Source organism: Sapajus apella, unplaced genomic scaffold, assembly GCF_009761245.1.
Source record: "Sapajus apella isolate SASKATOON/1434 unplaced genomic scaffold, GSC_monkey_1.0 scaffold202, whole genome shotgun sequence".
NCBI classification, from domain to species: Eukaryota; Metazoa; Chordata; class Mammalia; order Primates; family Cebidae; genus Sapajus; species Sapajus apella.
In genome coordinates this window covers 72,570-91,645 of record NW_022437142.1, presented here as the reverse complement: position 1 = coordinate 91,645, position 19,076 = coordinate 72,570, and the positions used below count along the sequence as shown (strand labels likewise).

At 42.9% G+C, this 19,076-nt stretch overlaps 1 protein-coding gene across 3 annotated transcripts in view; it reads right to left on the bottom strand.

Annotated features, from left to right (window-relative positions):
* ZZEF1 (zinc finger ZZ-type and EF-hand domain containing 1) overlaps nt 1-19,076 on the bottom strand; it is a 104,542-nt gene that overhangs the window by 13,827 nt on the left and 71,639 nt on the right. For all 3 annotated transcript variants that reach the window (XM_032270031.1, XM_032270032.1, XM_032270030.1), the window contains 6 exons: nt 11,823-12,100; nt 11,225-11,399; nt 10,524-10,656; nt 2,370-2,569; nt 1,798-1,917; nt 262-453 (listed from right to left, as the gene is read on the bottom strand). In XM_032270031.1, the coding sequence (XP_032125922.1) occupies nt 262-453; nt 1,798-1,917; nt 2,370-2,569; nt 10,524-10,656; nt 11,225-11,399; nt 11,823-12,100 (1,098 nt within the window). The remainder of the gene's footprint in view (nt 1-261; nt 454-1,797; nt 1,918-2,369; nt 2,570-10,523; nt 10,657-11,224; nt 11,400-11,822; nt 12,101-19,076) is intronic.

Below are 19,076 nucleotides of genomic sequence, written 5' to 3'. Positions count from 1 at the left end.
TGATATTTGAATGTGTATTTTATGGGGAGAGAGGAGCTGAAGCTTTTGAGTTTATAACCCAAAATATTAAGAACTATTGCTGGGGGCTTTTCTGTTCTTCTGGATCAATTCTGCAACAACACAGATTGAGTCTTTAGAAAGGGAATTCCCAGGACGTCAGACGGAAGCATTTTCATATTTAGGCTGAAACATGGCCCGAGTCAAAGAGAAGCCATCCCTCAAATGCCCCTGCCCAAGCCACACGGTGACTCAAGGACACACCAAGAAGCATATTCTGGTGGGCTCATCCAGGCCCTCGAGGGGGTCCAGCTTTTTCTGCTCTGGGTCGCCAGGGCTGCTGGCCGGCCGTTCCTCCTCTTCCTCTCGGTCTCCTCGCTCATCCGGCTCTAGGTCTCCGTGCTCAGCCAAAGCACTCATCTCCTTTTTTGAGGAGTACAGCATGATGGACAAAATCTACATAGAAAGAAAACCCGCAGAACGTGAGCACTCAGGAGGTGGGAAGACGGCACAGTCCTTTAATCATGAAAATATTTGCCCTAACTTTTTAAGACATCAGACTTTACTTGAAGAATGTGAAATCAGAAAAGAAACACAAATGTATGTTTAATTATACTTTGTAACCGAAGAAACACTAACTGCACACCGTGGGGACCTTTGTGTTGATTAACTTTCCCACAGATGGTATGAACCGCCATCATCCTTTTTAGAACTTGCTTTGGCAAAATGTAAACAGCTATGAAAATGCTCATATGCTTTCACCCAGCAACTCATCTGTTACGAATAATGTAAAATATATCAAGTTATTTTTACAGTATGCTCAGTAAAGCACTAATGGCAAAAAAACTGAAAGCCACCTTCATGTATTATATGTAGCCAGAAAAAATGGTGGTTATGAAAACTACATCAAAACTTAGAAAGATGCCCATATGCCATCAGTTGATTTGAATACTATGTCGTCATACAGTCAAGAGTTACGCATGTACTGTAGATGCACAGAAACAAAACAAGAGGGAGAAAATACACGAAAGGCTAATGGCAGCTGTGTTTGGGATATAGAGTTTGGAGGGTTTTTTTTTTTTCTTTTACAGTTTTTAAGTTTTCTGCAATGTGGTTCTAATAATAAAGATTTTAATTTAAAATATTCCCTAAGAATAAAAGTTCAAATACTGTCCAAATTATCCATTCATATGTTTTAGCATATTTTCCTTAAACCTAACCAAATCCTCTTTTGGCAACTGAGAGCTGTTTCTGCGGGTGCCGGTTCTGCGGGGCTGTAAATGGCCACGCACTCCCTCCTCTGCGGCGGCAGCCTTTCCTGGGCCTACACCTGGCTCTGGGCACAGAAAGTCCACAGGGAACCACAGAAATCCCACTAAGAAAACTCCAAGGTCTAAGGCGAATAGCAATAAAATTAAAAATATCAACTAAAATCCTACATAAAATAAACATAAGTGAGGACAAATTTAGAGGCTGATTGTGGCTGAAAGGAACTTTAAAGGGAAATAATAATTCAAGGGTGTACTTTATGACCATGATACAATGCTTAATCACGTGTTTCCATAAAATGCTTCTCTTCCACTGTCCTTTGAACAAACATTAAATTCATTTTCCCTGACAGGGGTAGACAGGTGTCATAATCCCTATTTCCAGAAGGCAACACAGAAGCTAGGAGTTTCAAACCCTGTACTAAATGAGTGTGCACAGGGCAGAGGCAGCTGGAACTTGCTGACACTTCTAACTCCTAGGCCAGTACATCTGCACCAGGCAAGAGTAGCAGGAGTCGCTCTGGTCTCTTACTTCCAGGTCCCGGAGGAGCCACGTTTTACTAAAGCCAGTCCCTTTGCTGCACTTTTTCACCAGCAACTTCAGTAAATCGCTCTGAAGGAAGGTGGCATGGGTCTCTTCAAAACCGTGAGCCTGCCAAGCAGAAAAGGAATGATTTGTGACTGCCTTGGAGTCAAGAAGGTACAGCCTTAGCTATAACTCACTGTCTGTTCGTTCACTCTCATTCATTCAACAAATGCTTTTGAATAAAGCCTATTTTATGTCACACCCCTGCTCGAACTTCCGAAAGCTTTCCAGTGCTCTTTAGGCTAAAATCCAGGCCTCTGAGCATGGCTGACAAAGTCCTACAAGGTCCCTGCCTGGTTCTATATGGAACCAGTATGGAAAGACAGAGAACCTGACTATCAGGAAAACTGTATTTCCTCTTTGAAGTTATCTGTGCAAGGCCCAGGTGTTTCTAAAAATGATGAAGTTCCTATGGTTTACCATCCATTGAAATCAGATGGCATTTCCTCCTAGTTAATCACCACGCAGATGCCAAATTATAGACAGATCTATTGCCAACTGGAGAAGCTCACCATTACCTTTAATGTTTTATACAATCCTTTGAGGGCCAGAGACAGGACCCAAGTTGCTTCCACTGCCTCGGGACAATGGCTGTCCATGCTGGTTTGCAGAAGGTGACTAGCAATGAAGGCAAAGTGCTGGGAGTACTGGCTCAGCTGGGCCTGGGAGTCACCACACTCTTGTCCTCCTCCCTTCTGGACCAGCTGGTAGTCCTTCACTGAAGGGTGACATCAGGCAGAAAGAGAAAGGCACAGAAAGTACAGTTTATGCTTCCAGCAGCTGCTTCTTCCACAGTAACATGCCTTACTAATGTAAGGACTGCAGAAAGACAAATCTTCCGGCCTCAATCTTAGCCAGGAAACCCAGCTTGCAGGTAAACACAAAAATAGTAATGGCTACCTATCCACCAAGAAACTGAGTGGGACAATTTACATTCTTACTATTGTGCATAAGCAGGTCATCTACAAAGGTGTTAACAAAAGTTCTTAAAAATAGTATACATGAGCCGGGGCGTAGTGGCTCACGCCTGTAATCCCAGCACTTTAGGAGGCCAAAGCAGGTGGATCATTTGAGGTCAAGAGTTCAAGACTAGCCTGGTCAACATGACAAAACTCTGTCTCTACTAAAAATACACTAATTAGCTGAGCATGGCAGCACATGCCTGGGATTACAGCTACTTAGGAGGCTGAGGCAGGAGAATTACTTGAACTCAGGAGGCAGAGGTTGTAGTGAGCTGAGATCGCACCATTGCACTTCAGCCTAGGTGACAGAGCCAGACTCCATCTCAAAAAAAAAAAAAAAAACAATTAGTATGCATGAGATTTCCACTTCCAAACAAGACAGAACAAAAGAGACTGGATTTACTCTCCCACCTTAAACAACCAGAACACTGAAAAAACCTGAAACAACAGCTTGCAAACATTGGGCAAAAGGCAGTACACGACTGTGATCTCCGAGACAAGAGATATAAACTAGATTAGACCTCCAATGGCACCAGCTATCTGTAGACGATTTCCAAGCTTGCAAAGTGGGAAGCAAACATCCAACCAGAATCCAGCAGTCTCAATGAATTAAAGAAACAGAGACGAGAGTTCAGGGAAGTCAAGGCAGCTAGAATGTACAGGGTAGAATATCACAGAGCAGGGAGAGGCACAGAGAGAGGTGTGGGTTGGGGAGAGCTCTCTGGAGATCCACAGAGGGCTCCTCACGAGTCTGTGGCTGCATGCTGACTTGCACATTTCCATGAAAGGAAACTACTCGGGCCAGAGAAAGAGCAACACTGGGCAAAATAACTCCTGGAGCTCACAGAGAGCTGGCAATATTCTGCTTTCCACCAGTGAGAGTGGAAGTGTCCTGGTGGAGATGAGGATGGGGACAGAGAAAATATTTGAATACGTAATGGTCAAAATTTTCCAAATTTGATGAAAACTATAAACCTCAGGAGTTCAATAAACCCCTAAGCAAAAGAAACATAAAGAAAATCATGACAAGGCACATCACAATCAAATTGCTAAAAATATAGCCAGAGGAAAAAGACACATTACAAAAATGTAGCAAAAAGAAGAGTAACAGCAGACTTCATCTTAGAATCTATACAAGCCAGAAGACAGTAGACCAACATATTTTTTTTTTTTTTTTTGAGATGGAATTTTCGTTCTCGTCACCTAGACTGGAGTGCAATGGCGCAATCTCGGCTCACTGTAGCCTCCGACTCCCAGGTTCAAGCAATTCTCCTGCCTCAGACTCCTCCTCAGACACCTGGGATTACAGGTGTCCGCACCACACCTGACTAATTTTTGTATTTTTAGTAGAGATTGTGTTTTACCATATTGGCCAGGCTGGTCTCAAACTCCTGACCTTAGGTGATCCACCCGCCTCGGCCTCCCAAAGTGCTGGCATTATAGGCGTGAGCCACCACGTCCAGCCTACACCAACATCTTTAAAGTATTCAAAGGTAAAACTCAGCTTAGAATTTTTTTTTTTTTTTTTTGAGACGGAGTTTCACTCTTGTTACCCAGGCTGGAGTGCAATGGCGCAATCTCGGCTTACTGCAACCTCCGCCTCCTGGGTTCAGGCAATTCTCCTGCCTCAGCCTCCTGAGTAGCTGGGATTACAGGCACGCACCACCATGCCCAGCTAATTTTTTGTATTTTTAGTAGAGACGGGGTTTCACCATGCTGACCAGGATGGTCTCGATCTCTTGACCTCATGATCCACCCGCCTCGGCCTCCCAAAGTGCTGGGATTCCAGGCTTGAGCCACCGCGCCCGGCCATCAGCTTGGAATTTTTTACCCAGCAAAATTATCTTTCAAAGGTATTAAAAAAAAAAAATCCCCAGGCAAACTGAGAGATTATGTAACATCAGACCTGCACTACAAAAAATGTGCAGTGCAGTTTTTCAGGTCCCCCAAAAAACTAAAAAAGGTATCAGATGGAAAACTGAGTCATTAACAAAGGAATGAAGAGCACTAGAAATAACAAAAATATATATGGCTAAATATAAAAGCTATTGTTTTCTCATTTTAAAATATCTTAAAATATCTGTCTCTCTTGCTTTTTTTAAAAAAATTATTTGGTTGAGACAGGGTCTTGCTGTGTTGCCCAGGCTGGCATTGAACTCCTGGCTTCAAGCTTTGTGATCCTCCTGCCTTGGCCTCCCAAAGTGCTGAGATTACAGGTGTAAGCCCTATGCAACCAGTAGTATTTCACTGTGTTTTGTTGTGTATAAAAAGGCTCTTGCTAGAGACAGGCTAGAGTGCAGTGGCATGATCATAGCTCACTGCAGCCTCGATCTCCTGAGCTCAAGTGATCCTCCTGCCTCCGCTTCCCAAGTAGCTGGGATTATAGGTGTGTGTCACCACATCTGGCTTTTTAAAACATTATTTTCAGTAGAGATGGGGTCTAGCTATGCTGCGCAGCCTGGTCCCAAACTCCTGGCCTCAAGCGATCCTCTTTCCTTGGCGTCCCAAATTGCTGGGTGGTGTGAACCATGATGCCTGGCCAATACCTCACTTTTCGAAGCAAAAAATAAAAAATGTATTGAGATTTACATCATACAGAAGTAAAATGTGTAACAGCACAACAAACAAAGGTGAACAATGTTTTAATGTTTCCACACTATATGTGAAATAGTATAATATTATCTCAAGGTAGACTATAAGTTAAAGGTGTACATTGTAAACCTTAGAACAACGTCTAAGAAGTTAATTGAAGGTACACTACTGTAAACCCTACAGCAACCACAACAAAACCCAAAAAGATATATTTAAAGAGCCAACAGTAGAAATAAAATGAATTCATTAAGGAAAACAAAATAACCCAGCACTCTGGGAGGCTGAGTGAGGTGGGAAGAGGGCTGGAGGACAGGCATTTGAGACTAACTTGGGCAACATAGCAAGATTCCATCTCTACAAAAATAAATAAATAATGATGATAATAATAATAATAATTAGCTGGGCATACTGGCACACGCCTGTAGTCCCAGCTACTTGGGAGGCTGAAGTGGTAGGATCACCTGAGCCTAGAAGCCCACGGTTACAGTGAGCCATACTGCACCACTGTATTCCAGCCTGGGTGACAGAGCAAGAGCCTGTCTCTTTAAGAAAAGGAAAAACAAAAGAAAAAAAACCCAAAATAATCCAAAAGAAGGGAGAGTAAGAGAAAAGGACAAGTAATAAATGAGACAAATAGAAAACAGGCAAGAAGAGAGCAGATTTAAATTCGATCATCTTAGGTCAGGCAGGGTGGCTCATGCCTGTAATCCCAGCACTTCGGGCCAAGGCGGGCAGATCACCTGAGGTCAGGTGTAAGAGACCAGCATGGCTCACGTGGCAAAACCTTGTCTCTACTAAAAATGCAAAAATTAGCCAGACATAGTGGCAGGCGCGGGTGATCCCAGCTGCCTGGGAGGCTGAGACAGGAGAATCGCTTGAATCTGGGAGGTGGAGGTTGCAGTGAGCTGAGATCATGCCACTGTACTCCAGCCTGGGTGACAGGGTGAGACTCTGTCTCAAAAACAAACAAACAAACAAACAAAAAAGATATTCCTAAATTCAACCATCTTGCTAACTGCAGTAAGTGTAAATGGTCTAAACATATCAATTAAAAGGCAGGGTTTATCAGATCGGATTTTTTAAAAAAAGACAAGAAATCCACTTTAAAGACACAGGCAGGTTAAAGTGAAAAGATGAAAACGATGTGAAACCCATGGATATGAACGGCCAACAATGCTTTCGATTTGAGGTTGGTTGAACCTGTGGATGCAAAACCCACAGATATGGAGGGCCAACTTTAAGGGGCTTGAGCAGCCATGAATTTTGCTATCTGTGGGGAGTCCTGGAAGTAACCCTTTGAGAATACTAAAGGATGACTATTTTTAAAAAGGCAAGAGAGGCTATATAAATATTAGATTTCAGAATGAGAAATATCAGTAGGGATAAAAACAGACATTTCATAATAAAAAGAGAAACATACAATTACAGTTAGAAACTTCTGTAGTCCTCTCTCAGTAATTGTTAGAACAAGCAGACAAAACATCAGTAAGGGCACAGAAGACTTCAATAACATTATCCATTGACTTAACCTAAATAACACCTACAGGATACTCCACCAATAGCACAGTACATGCATTCTCTTAAAGTGCACATGGAACCTTCATGAAAACAGACCTAATTTTGGATAATAAAACAAACTGTAATAACCATAATAGGACTGAACTAATTAAAAATATGCTCTCTGACCACAAGTGAATTAAACCTGAAATCAATAACCAAAAGATATCTGGAATATCCCCCAAATATTTAGAAATTAAATATCAAACTTTTAAATAATCCACAGAGCAAAGAAAAAAAATCACAAGATAAATTAGAAAATACTGTGACCTAAATGAAAATAATATATCATATAAAAAATTGTGGGATGTTCCTACTGAATCCAAAGGACACCGGAAAAGAAAAAAATTATGGATGTGGCTAAGTCACATTTAGAAGGAAATGCATAGAATCAAAATTCTTCTATTGGCAAGGAAGAAAGGTCTCAAATCAGTGACGACTCCTACCATAAGAAACCAGTAATCCCAGCACTTTGGGAGGCTGAGGCAGGTGGATCACTGAGGTCAGCAGTTTAAGACCAGTCTGACCAACATGGTAAAAAACCCTGTCTCTACTACAAAAATTAGCCAGATGTGGTGACATGTGCCCGTAATCTCAGCTACTCAGGAGGCTGAGGTAGGAGAATCGCTTGAACCCAGGAGGCAGAGGTTGCCATGAGCTGAGATCACGCCATCACACTCCAGCCTGGGCAATAAGAGTGAAACTCCACCTCAAAAAGAAAGAAAGAAACCAGAAAAGCAGCCAGGTGTGGTGACTCTTGCCTATAACCCCACCACTTTGGGAGGCTAAGGCAGGAGGATCACTTGAGTCCAGGAGTTTGAGACCAGCCTGGGCAACATGGTGAGACCCTGCCTCTACAAAAAAAAAAAAAAAGAAACCAGAAAAGCAGTAACAACACATTAAACACAAAGCCAGAAGAAATAAAGAAGTTAATCTGGGCAGAAATCAAAGAAATAGCAAAGAGAAATAAAAGAAAAACAAATGAAACCTAAGTTGGTCCTTTGAAAAAATAAAATAACTTTGTAGATCTCTGGCTAGGCTATCTAGAAAACAAAAAGAGAAGACGTAAATTGCCAAGATTAGAAAACAAGAGAAGACAGCTAATACCCCAATATGCCGGACCAAGAGAAATTAAAGAAATCTAAATTTATTTTCTAAATAAACTGAGAGAGGTACCATACTCATGGGCCAAAAGACTCAATATAGACAGCCCCTGACTTATAATGGTTCAATTTAATGATTTTTCAGCCTTTATAATGTGTTTATCAGGGCATAACCCCATTATAAATTGAGGAGCATCTGTATTGTAAGATATCTCCTTAAATGAATCTATAGAGTCAATGCAACACCAATCAAAATTCCAGAAGTCTAATATTTTTTGAGATAGGGTCTTGCTCTGTTGCCCAGGCTATAGTGGAGATCACGGCTCACTGCAGCCTTGAGCTCCAGGCACAGCGATCCTCCCACATCAGCCTCCCAAGCAGCTGGGACTACAGCATGCCACCACATCTGGCTATTTTATTTTATGTAGCGATAGGGTCTCTGGAAAGTGCTGGGATTACATGTGTGAGCCACTGAGCCTGGTTCCTACAGGCTCTTTTACAAAAACTCTTCTGTAGGAGCTGATTCTAAAATTTACACAGAAAGGCAAAGAAACTAGAAGAGCCAAAACAATTCTGAAAAAGAACAAAGCTAAAAGACTTGATTTCAAAATTTTATACAAATTTAAAATAGTCTGGCTAGGTGTGGTGGCTCATGCCTGTAATCCCAGTGCTTTGGGAGGCCGAGGCAGGAGGATCACTTGAGGTCACGAGTTTGAGAACAGCCTGGCCAACATGGTGAAACCCCATCTCTATTAAAAATACAGACATTAGGCCGGGTGTGGTGGCTCACACCTGTAATCTCAGCACTTTGGGAGGCCAACGCGGACAAATCACCTGACGTCAGGAGTTCGAGACCAGCCTGGCTAACATGGTGAAACCTCGTCTCTACTAAAAATACAAAAAGTTGGCTGGGTATAGTGGCTCATGCCTGTGGTCCCAGCACTTTGGGAGGCCGAGGTGGGCAGATCACCTGAGGTTGGGAGTTGGAGACTAGCCTGACCACTATGGAGAAACCCCATCTCTATTAACAAATATTAGCTGGGCGTAGTGGCACATGCCTGTAATCCCAGTTACGTGGGAGGCTGAGGCAGGAGACTCGCTTGAACATGGTAGGTGGAGGTTGCAGTGAGCTGAGAACGTGCTACTTGCACTCTAGCCTGGGGAACAAGGGCGAAATTCCGTCTCAAAAAAAAAAAATGACAAAAAATCAGCTGAGCATGGTTATGTGTGTCTGTAATCTCAACTACTTGGGAGGCTGAGGCAGGAGAACTGCTGGAACCCGGGAGGTGGAGGTTGCAGTGAGCTGAGATCATGCCACTGCATTCCAGCCTGGGCAACAGAGTGAGACTTGGTCTCAAAAACAAATAAATAAATAAATTTACAATAGTCAAAAAAGTGTAGTATTAAAGTAAGGACATACAGATTAAGGAAACATAATAGATCCATAAATAGACAGACACATGTGTGTCCATTTTCAACAAAGGTGCCAAGATAATTTGATGGAGAAAGGATGATCTGCTCCACAAGTGGTTGTGGATCAAATGGATGTTCACATGCAAAAGAAAAGAAATTAGACATTCGCATTCATGAAAACAGTGCAGACACTAATGCTGATGCGGAGTGAAAATGCAGACTGCTTCACCAGCAGAACTGGGAACGTAATGGGTTCCAGACTGCCTGGGGTTTGGCAAACTAAGTCAAAAGGGCATTTGTGATGCAATACTTTTAGTGTTCTACTGATAAAACAAAATGGAAACTTACATGAATGCTAATACAGTTATTTTAAGTGCAGCCACCTGACTCCATGTAGTCACCTGACTCTGCAATATGGTTAAATTACCCACAGAAAACAAATGACACCGGCAAATGGAGAAATGAAATGTTCCAAACCTATGTATCTAGCCAACCAAAAAACACAGAGCCAGATACACAAAAAGACAGCATGGAAAGGGGCTTTTGAAATTATCCCAATTCAACACATCATTTCAGAGATGGGGAAAAAGCAGCTCAGGGAGCTATAAGTTGCTCTTAAAAAAAAAAAAAAAAAGAAAAAAATCTGGCTGGGCGCGGTGGCTCACGCCTGTAATCCCAGTACTTTGGGAGGCCGAGGCGGGTGGATCACGAGGTCAAAAGATCAAGACCATCCTGGTCAACATGGTGAAACCCCGTCTCTACTAAAAATACAAAAAATCAGCTGGGCATGGTGGCGCATGCCTGTAATCCCAGCTACTCAGGAGGCTGAGGCAGGAGAATTGCCTGAACCCAGGAGGCGGAGGTTGCGGTGAGCCGAGATCGCGCCATTGCACTCCAGCCTGGGTAACAAGAGCGAAACTCCGTCTCAAAAAAAAAAAAAAAATCAAACGCAGGCCAAGAGCCAAGGTAATTTCATTGATTTTAGGGTAAGCAGGAATTAGACATTTTTCTTCCATTCTTAGAAAAAAAAAATTATTCATGGTACCTGTTTTCCTCTTCCGAGTTTTGACATCAACAATCACAGCCCTGTTCTTCTCAGTAAAGTGCTTCAAGATGATCACATTATGGGGTTCGTTGGCATTATCCACATAAACACAGCGGGTTCCCACACAGAGGACCTAGAACATGGGAGATAGAAACAAAAAGGCAACTCAAGCATCGAGACCAGAAAGAATACTTAGACACAAGCCCAGCCTCCTTTGTGCCTCTGACTTCAATAAGCATGCAAGGATAGAGACCTTCTCATCTCAAAGTCCAAAGAGTCTGGCACGGGCCTGGCACAGAACTGATTTCAGTCCTTGCTGGATGAAGCCATGTTTTTACAGCCCCCCTTTGTCCTAATCAGTTGAGACATGAAGATTAGAAATAAGGTCAAGATGAATGCCAAAATGAAAGACAATTGTTCTTTGGAGTTATTTGTAGTTTAATATATTACGGTTAGCTATTACTCAAAGCCAACTACTGGCTCCTAAGTGAGTCAAATGGCTTAACTGCTAAAAATGCAAATTGAATAAATTATCCCATAATCCTGAAAATACTTCAATACTGTGAAAGCAAGGCATACAGGCAAAGGCAAAAGCTTCCGAAGATATCTATACCTATATCTACAGATGCCATAGACACTTTGGTGTGCACAGAGAAGACTGGAAGGGGTGACCAGGCCCTCAGGCCTTCGGAGTGTGGTACCTGGGGGAAGCCAACCAGCACGAGCAGGGTGAAGATGTTGGTATGCTTCAGCTGGAACGGCAGCTGCTTGATGCAGTGGTCTGTGAAGGTGGCGATGACATCACGCCACAGTGGGGCGCTGTCGAGGGAGCGCAGGATCTCTGCCATGGAGCACGCCCAGTCCAAGCCCACCCGGCTGGAAGGCAAGAGCTCCATTAGGGGCAGGACACAGGGCTCCAAACTCATCAGAGCTTTTTCCTTCATCTCTGTTTTCCAAATTTGATGTTGCAGTTCTGTTACTTTTACAATGAAAATAGATTTATTTTCTTCAACCTCAAAGCCTACACTTACTGCTCGTAGAAAAAAAACCAGAATATGCCTCATCAGAGAGCTGAATCAGCAGCCAGTGCCGAGACTGCTCAGCTGTGTTAATGCTGGTGTTAAGCACAGTTTTAATGTGGGTTGACAGCACTGCTCATGAACCCAATTCTATTTCCACAAAACTCTCAGACAACAGAACTGTAGCACACTGAAATTAATCAATAGCCAGACCTTCATCTTAAACAAACACCACGGTGGGTAGAAGGCAGGTGGCTAGGGGAGCGAGAACCAAGGCTACCTGTCCAGACACACAGCTCCCAGGCTAAAGAGCAGGTGGGTGGTTTTCCAGCCATCTGGCACAATGGAACTGTCCCCTGCAGCAAACAAGTTGTGTTTGGCTGAGAGGACTTTGATGACCGCGGCGTCTACCTCTGCTGGCAAAAGACGGATAATTAACTGGCCGAGAAGACCCAGGGTGAGATGGTAGGTTTCATTCAGGTGGCCTGCATTTGAGATGACAACCTGAAACATGAGTGGAAGGACGTGCTCCAGGTCTATGAGGGGAACTGTGGGGCCCTGCCAAGAGAGGGAGAGAAACCTTTTCAGTGCAAAATCCACATAACCAAAGCATCTAAATATTATATCCCCTCCTACTTTATTTACAACTGGCCTAGTGCTAGAATCATGCTGTGGCTTTCCTAAGTGCCATATGTATAATCATTTATAAAATAAACATCCTCAGACCTCATCTTACAATTCTAATACTCCTTTACCCTGAAAAACAAACTTAAATATTTGGTTCCCCCCACCTTCCAAAATGGCCATTGTAAAATAATTTAAATAATTCGGAAACACGCAAAATTTAAAGCTCTCCTAAATCCCCTCCCTGCAGCCACGCCTAGAAGATAGCAACTGTTAAGTTTGATGAATAGCCATTCAACCTTTTTCTATGCATATTTACATAATATATGTAAAACAGGCCAGGCATAGTGACTCACGCCTGTAGTCCCAGCACTTTTTTTTACATGATTTTCTATGCATATTTACATGATATATGTAAAACAGGCCAGGCATAGTGACTCGTGCCTGTAATCCCAGCACTTTTAGGAGGCCAAGGTGGGAGAATCACTTGAGCCCAGGAGTTCAAGATCAGCCTGGGTAACATAGTGAAACCCGTATCTACAAACATACAAAAATTAGCCAGGTGTGGTGGTGCATGCCTGTAGTCCCAGCTACTTGGGAGGCTGAAGTGAGACACTTGCTTGAGCCCAGGAGGTGAAGGCTGCAGTGAGCCGTGGTCATGCCAACTATACTCTAGCCTCGGCGACAGAGCATGACTCCGTCTCACAAAAAACCCAAACACAAAACACACACACACACACACACACACACACACACACACACACACACACACACGTGTGTGTGTGTATGTAAAATAAAATTAAAAATTTAAAGTTATTTTTCTTTAAATATTGTCTTGCAACTTATTAACACTTTGTTTCCAATTCTACATTATTATAAAAACTATTCAGCTCAGCAGCCTGGTACAAACATTTCTATGCTGAAGAAAACTTTTAAAATGTTTGAGTTGTTATCCTCACAGTGATTCAAGACGGCACTATATCCATAATATGAATACAAAGCAATCAAAGAACAAAAAGTTCTTGGAAATAAAAAGTGATTCTTAAGAAGGTGTCTCCCTGAAACGGCAGCCTGGTAGGGTGTCACAGTCCCAGAAGAATTCAGAAGGTACCTAGGCAGGGGCTGGTCTGGTATAGGCCACAGGGTGTCAGAACCCAAGCAGGATATGGAGTTTCCATAGAGAGGGCCTGGCAGGGGAGTCAGAGCACAGGTGGGGTAAAGGAGTCATCCAAGCCCAGGAGTGCCCAGGCCTCTGGAGTTGGAGCTTGGACTCCGAGTGAGGGCATCAACACAGAAGTGCAGCCTGTCCAAACCTAAGAGGAGAGGTGAGGGCATCCATGTGGGGAGTTCAGCCTGGCACAGGGGCTCAGAGTCCAAACAGCATAAAGAGAGTGCTGCCACTGAGTAGCAGCCTGTTGTGGGTGAGGGTGGTCTCACTGCAAGGGGGCAACCTGGATTAGAGAGGTAGACCCAAGTGTTGTGGGGAGGTATCCACATCAACAGTCCACTGTAATCCCAGCACTTTGGGAGGCTGAGGCAGGTGGATCACCTGAGGTTAGGAGTTTGAGGTCAGCCTGACCAACATGGTGAAACTCCACCTCCACTAAAAACACAAAAATTAACCAGGTGTAGTGGCGGGCACCTGAAACGCCTATAATCCCAGCTACGTGGGAGGCTGAGGCAGGAGAATTGCTTGAATCTGAGAGGTGGAGGTTGCAGTGAGCTGAGATGGCGCCATTGCACTACAGCCTGGGTGACACAGCAATTAACCTATCTAGTGCTCAAACCTTCATTTCTAAATACTATCCTCTACCAAAAGGAATGAGGTCACCTTACAGAAATGGCTGATTCTAGGGCTAGGGGAGGAAGAATTCATGAAGTACCTGAAATGATGGGGACATGTCAAAAGGACATAGAAGTCAGCCTGAATGGGTTCACATGGTCAAAATAAGTAATAAGAATAATGAATTATAGCTCATGGAGTAAAACAGGAAATCGTGAACCCATACTGACATAACTAACTAACTAAATAGTCTGATGAGAAGCAGGATATTTACACAGTTTCAAAGGCTCCACCCACTAAATATTTACTAACAACAAAAGGGGAAAGATTATAGTGGAAAAGGCTAATTGACACCACTTAATCCAGTGATCAAAGTAAGCAAGATCAGTAATGAAATACGTGAAAACTGTGTTCCACTTGACAGGCTGCAGTGAGAATGCAGCATCTTGTCTGTGACTTTCCCACCCAAGAAGCAAAGCCTGAACCTAATTATGAGGAAACTTCAGACAACTCCAACCCCAAAGAGGAAGACATTCCACAAAATCGGTGGTCTGTAATCTTCAAAAGCATTGTGATCATGAAAGACAAGACTGGTAACTGTTGAAGACTAGAGGTGATTAAAGGACACAACAACAAAATGCTACACATTTTTTCTTTCTTTTTAAGAGACAAAGTCTCACTCTGTTGCCCAGGCTAGAATAGAGAGGTGCAGCCTTGGCTCGCTACGACTTCAACCTCCTGAGCTCAAGTGATCCTCCTGCCTCAGCCTCCCAAGTAGCTGAGAGTGTAGGTGTGTGCCACCATGCTGGATTAATTTTTCTATTTTTTGTAGAGATAAGGTCTTGCTACGTTTCCCAGGCTGGTCCAGAAACCCTGGGTTCAAGCAATTCTCCTACCTTGGTCTCCAAAGTGCTGGGATAACAGATTCAATGCACTGCGCCTGGCCTATACATTAATTCTGATCCTCCTGCCATAAAAGACATTTTTGGAGCAACTAGTGAAACCTGAATAGGGACTAAGGATTAGATGGTAGCAATGTACTGATGTTAATTTCTCTGGCTTTGATGACTGCTGTCTGGTTACACAGGAGAATCTCCTTGTTTGTAGAAAACACACACTAACATATTTGGGGTGATATGGCATGAACTTGGCAACTTACTCTCAGGCAACAATTATTTGTATAATATTCTCAGCTTTAATCTAAGTTTGAAATTGTTCCTAAATTCGAGAGGATATGGAGCAAATAAAACTTTCACATGTTGCTCTGGGAGTGTGAACTGGTACAAACATTACAGAAACTGTACGGCAGACCAAGCGTGGCCCGGATTTGGATGTTCAAAAGCCACATTTGGGTATGCTCATAGTACTGTCTGCAGTAATTTCCAGTTTGGAAACACTCAACAATGGTAAACTTTGAAAGTATGGTAAATGGAATTCTAGAAAACAGTGAAAATGAATGAAGGAAACTAATCACAATGACATGGATGCATCTCACAAACATAATGTTGAGTGGAAGGAGCCAGACACAGGCCGGGCCTGGTGGCTCATGCCTGTAATCCCAGCACTTTGGGAGGCCGAGGTGGGTGGATCGCTGGAGGCCAGGAGTTCAAGACCAGCCTGGCCAACATGGTGAAACCCTGTCTCTACTAAAAATGTAAAAATTAGCTTGGTGTGATGGTGCGTGCCTGTAGTCCCAGCTACTTGGGAGGCTGAGGCATGAGAAATCACTTGAACCAGGGAGGCGGAGACTGCAGTGAGCAGAGACTGCACCACTGCAGTCCAGCCTGGGCAACAGAGCAAGACTCTGTCTCAAAAAAAAAAAAAAGAGCCAAACACAAGAGGAATGCACTGTGACTTAATCCACCTACGTAAAGTTTCATAACGAGCAAAACTAACCTATGGTGATAGAGGCCTTTTTATTATTGGGTTGTAAGGGTTCTTTATGTATTCCTTATAGGACTCTATCTAGGCACTTTTCACACTAAAATAAAACTAATCACTTGCCCTCCAAAGTGCCTGCTAAGAAAAAAAAGATTATCGGGGAAAATAACCTCAGTGATGATTTTTAAAAGTCAACTTAATAAAATCTCTCAGAACAAGAGATAAACCCATGAAAAATATGACCAAACTGAAGATAAAATGGAGGGTAGATTCAAGGGTCCACCCTGGCCAGGCACGGCAGCTCACACCTGTAATCCCAGCACTTTGGGAGGTGGAGGTGGGCAGAACACTTGAGGTCGGTAATTCAAGATCAGCCTGGCCAACATGGTGAAACCCTGTCTCTACTAAAAAAACCACAAAAATCAGCAGGGCGTGGTGGCACACGCCTGTAATTCAAGTTACTCGGGGGGGCTGAGGCAGGAGAATCGCTTGAACCCAGGAGGCGGAGGATGTAGTTGGCTGAGGAGAGGTCGCACCACTGAACTCCAGCCTGCCAGCCTGGGAGACAGAGTGAGACTCTGCCTCAAAAAAAAAAAAAAAAAAAAAAAGAGATCTACCCTGCATCCAGGAGATGCAAATGGGGCAGATACAGAACACAACCAAACAATGGCAGAAGGGCATTTCCTCGGCAGAAGTACAAATGGAGTTTTCATCAGAAAAGCAAATGATGCTGGGAAGGAACATAGAAAGAGAACATCTTTTTAAAAATTATTGTACAAAACCTTTCTCACGGAGAGAATATCTATTTTGACACAGTTTAATGAAACATCTGAGTTCCAAGGGTAAAAAGAAAACATTTAGTCAAAAAAATCAGACAATTTTCATACTTGGGATGTGATGAGGGAAATAAAAGCATCTTATCTTGTCAAGGAATAAAAGGTCTCATTTTGTTTGGGACGAAAGGTAAAACAGTTACATGGTTAATTAAGATAGAAATATAGGCTGAAAAAAGTGGGTAAAAATTTAACTACAACCATGTTTAGGTAAGAAATATGATACAGACTTCATGAATGATTAGAAAAAACAGCAAAAAGAACTTAGGAAGGGGCGGGGGAAATGTGCACTGGAGCAGGGCTGGGATGGGGACAGCTGGCTGGCACGGAGCAGTTAACCAGCTCATCCCACGAGAAGCAAGCTGGCTGCCCGTAACACAAATGGGTATAACACAGTGGAGACCAAGTCAGGAAAAGGTCATTTACAGTGAAATGGGTAAAATCAACACAAAAGGCTAACAGCCCGTTGCAGAAGGGCCCCACCCCATGAGACGTTGCTCAATGCACTGCCCCGTTGAGATACGGAAAAGGTGTGGTTCTAATTGACACAGAGGCAACTGAAGTGAGCAGAATCAGTGGTATTAAGAGAGAAGAAAGGCGTGGGCTGATGTGCCTGCTCAGTCTCCAAAGGTTGGGGAGGGAAGGCAAAGACCAGGGCAGTGCCTGCGCTGTCCAAGCCTGAGGGTGCTGATTTCAGAGGCGCATTACCAGCTCCCTATACAGATGTGCTGCTGGGTAAGGCCAATTCACCCAGGTGAACAGAAACACATCTTCAAAATATCCTGTTCTCCTCATTCTAGTTCCACACGCATCATACAACCTTCTGAGCTACAGCGTAGTCTTCTGGAGGGATTTCCATATCAAGAGGGAACACCTATTGATTTTCCTGCCAGACACATACCCCTGTGAATTGTGACTGATTTATAAATCAGCCTCAACTCCCACATAAACGTTGATTCTTCCAAGTCTGAGTATCTCCAGGCAAACTGCTAGAAAAAAAGTCCTTGGACTCCAAGATCTGAGCACCAAACCTTGGGTCCTGTGGGAACCTTCCCTTCCCCAAAGCCCTGCCAAGTTGAGAAGTCCTGTTTCAGCAGCCTGTTAGCTTTGTCTTTGATTCCTTTCTGTTTACTAGAAAAAATGGGAGACTGCTGTAAAGATTGTCAGCTATTCCTAAATTAATAAATAAATTCACTACCAGCTCAGTGAAATAGCTAACAGGATCTTTTCTTTAATATGATAAAAATGACACTAGTGTTCATATAGAAAAAATATACATGCAGGAATAGTCTAGAAAATTACTGAAAAGAATAATGAAGGCATATCTAAACTGTCCAGAGTCTTTAAAATGTCAATGTTTTGAAAGTTTAAAAAAAGGCAAAGGAAGCAGATTAAAGATGAAATCAGCATGACATCTAAATGCAATGGAATTTTTAAGTGGATCCTGATTTTTTTTTTTTAAACCTATAAAGCACATTTTGAGGATAACTTGGAATATCTGTATTCGGGCTATACGTATAAGATAAAATTATTCTATCCATGCTAAAAGTGTTAAGCATGATAATGACATTGTGGTTATGTAGGAGAACGTACTTTTTTTTTTTTTTTTTTTTTTTGAGACGGAGTTTCACTCATGTTACCCAGGCTGGAGTGCAATGGCGCGATCTCGGCTCACCGCAACCTCCGCCTCCTGGGTTCAGGCAATTCTCCTGCCTCAGCCTCCTGAGTAGCTGGGATTACAGGCATGCACCACCATGCCCAGCTAATTTTTTGTATTTTTAGTAGAGACGGGGTTTCACCATGTTGACCAGGATGGTCTCGATCTCTTGACCTCGTGATCCACCCACCTCGGCCTCCCAAAGTGCTGGGATTACAGGCTTGAGCCACCGCGTACTTTTTTTTTTTAAAGGCAGGGTTTCACCATGTTGGTCAGGCTGGTCTTGAACTCCCGACCTCAGGTGATCTGCCCACCTTGGCATCCAAAGTGCTTGGATTACAGGCATGAGCCACCACGCCTGGCCAGGAGAATGTACTTTAAGGAGGCACAGGTTGAAGTATTGAGGGTGAAGTGTCAATGATGGCTTCAAGCCATTTTCAAAAGTTCAGGAAAAAATATAAATGGAGATAAAGCAAAATATTAACAACTGATATTAATCTAGATGAAGATCTAGATATTTATCTAGGTGAAGATCTTCATTCATTGTTCTTTGAAGTTTTCAATGAGCTTAAAACTTCAAAATAAAAGCGTAGAAAATATTAGCATTATATACATATAACGATGATGTTATATACACACACACACACACACACACATATGTTTACAAAATACAGAAAGAGTCAGAAGAAAATAATTCTAACTTACAATCCTACCGTCAAGGATACAGAGATGATTGTCATCATTTGTTTCAGTACC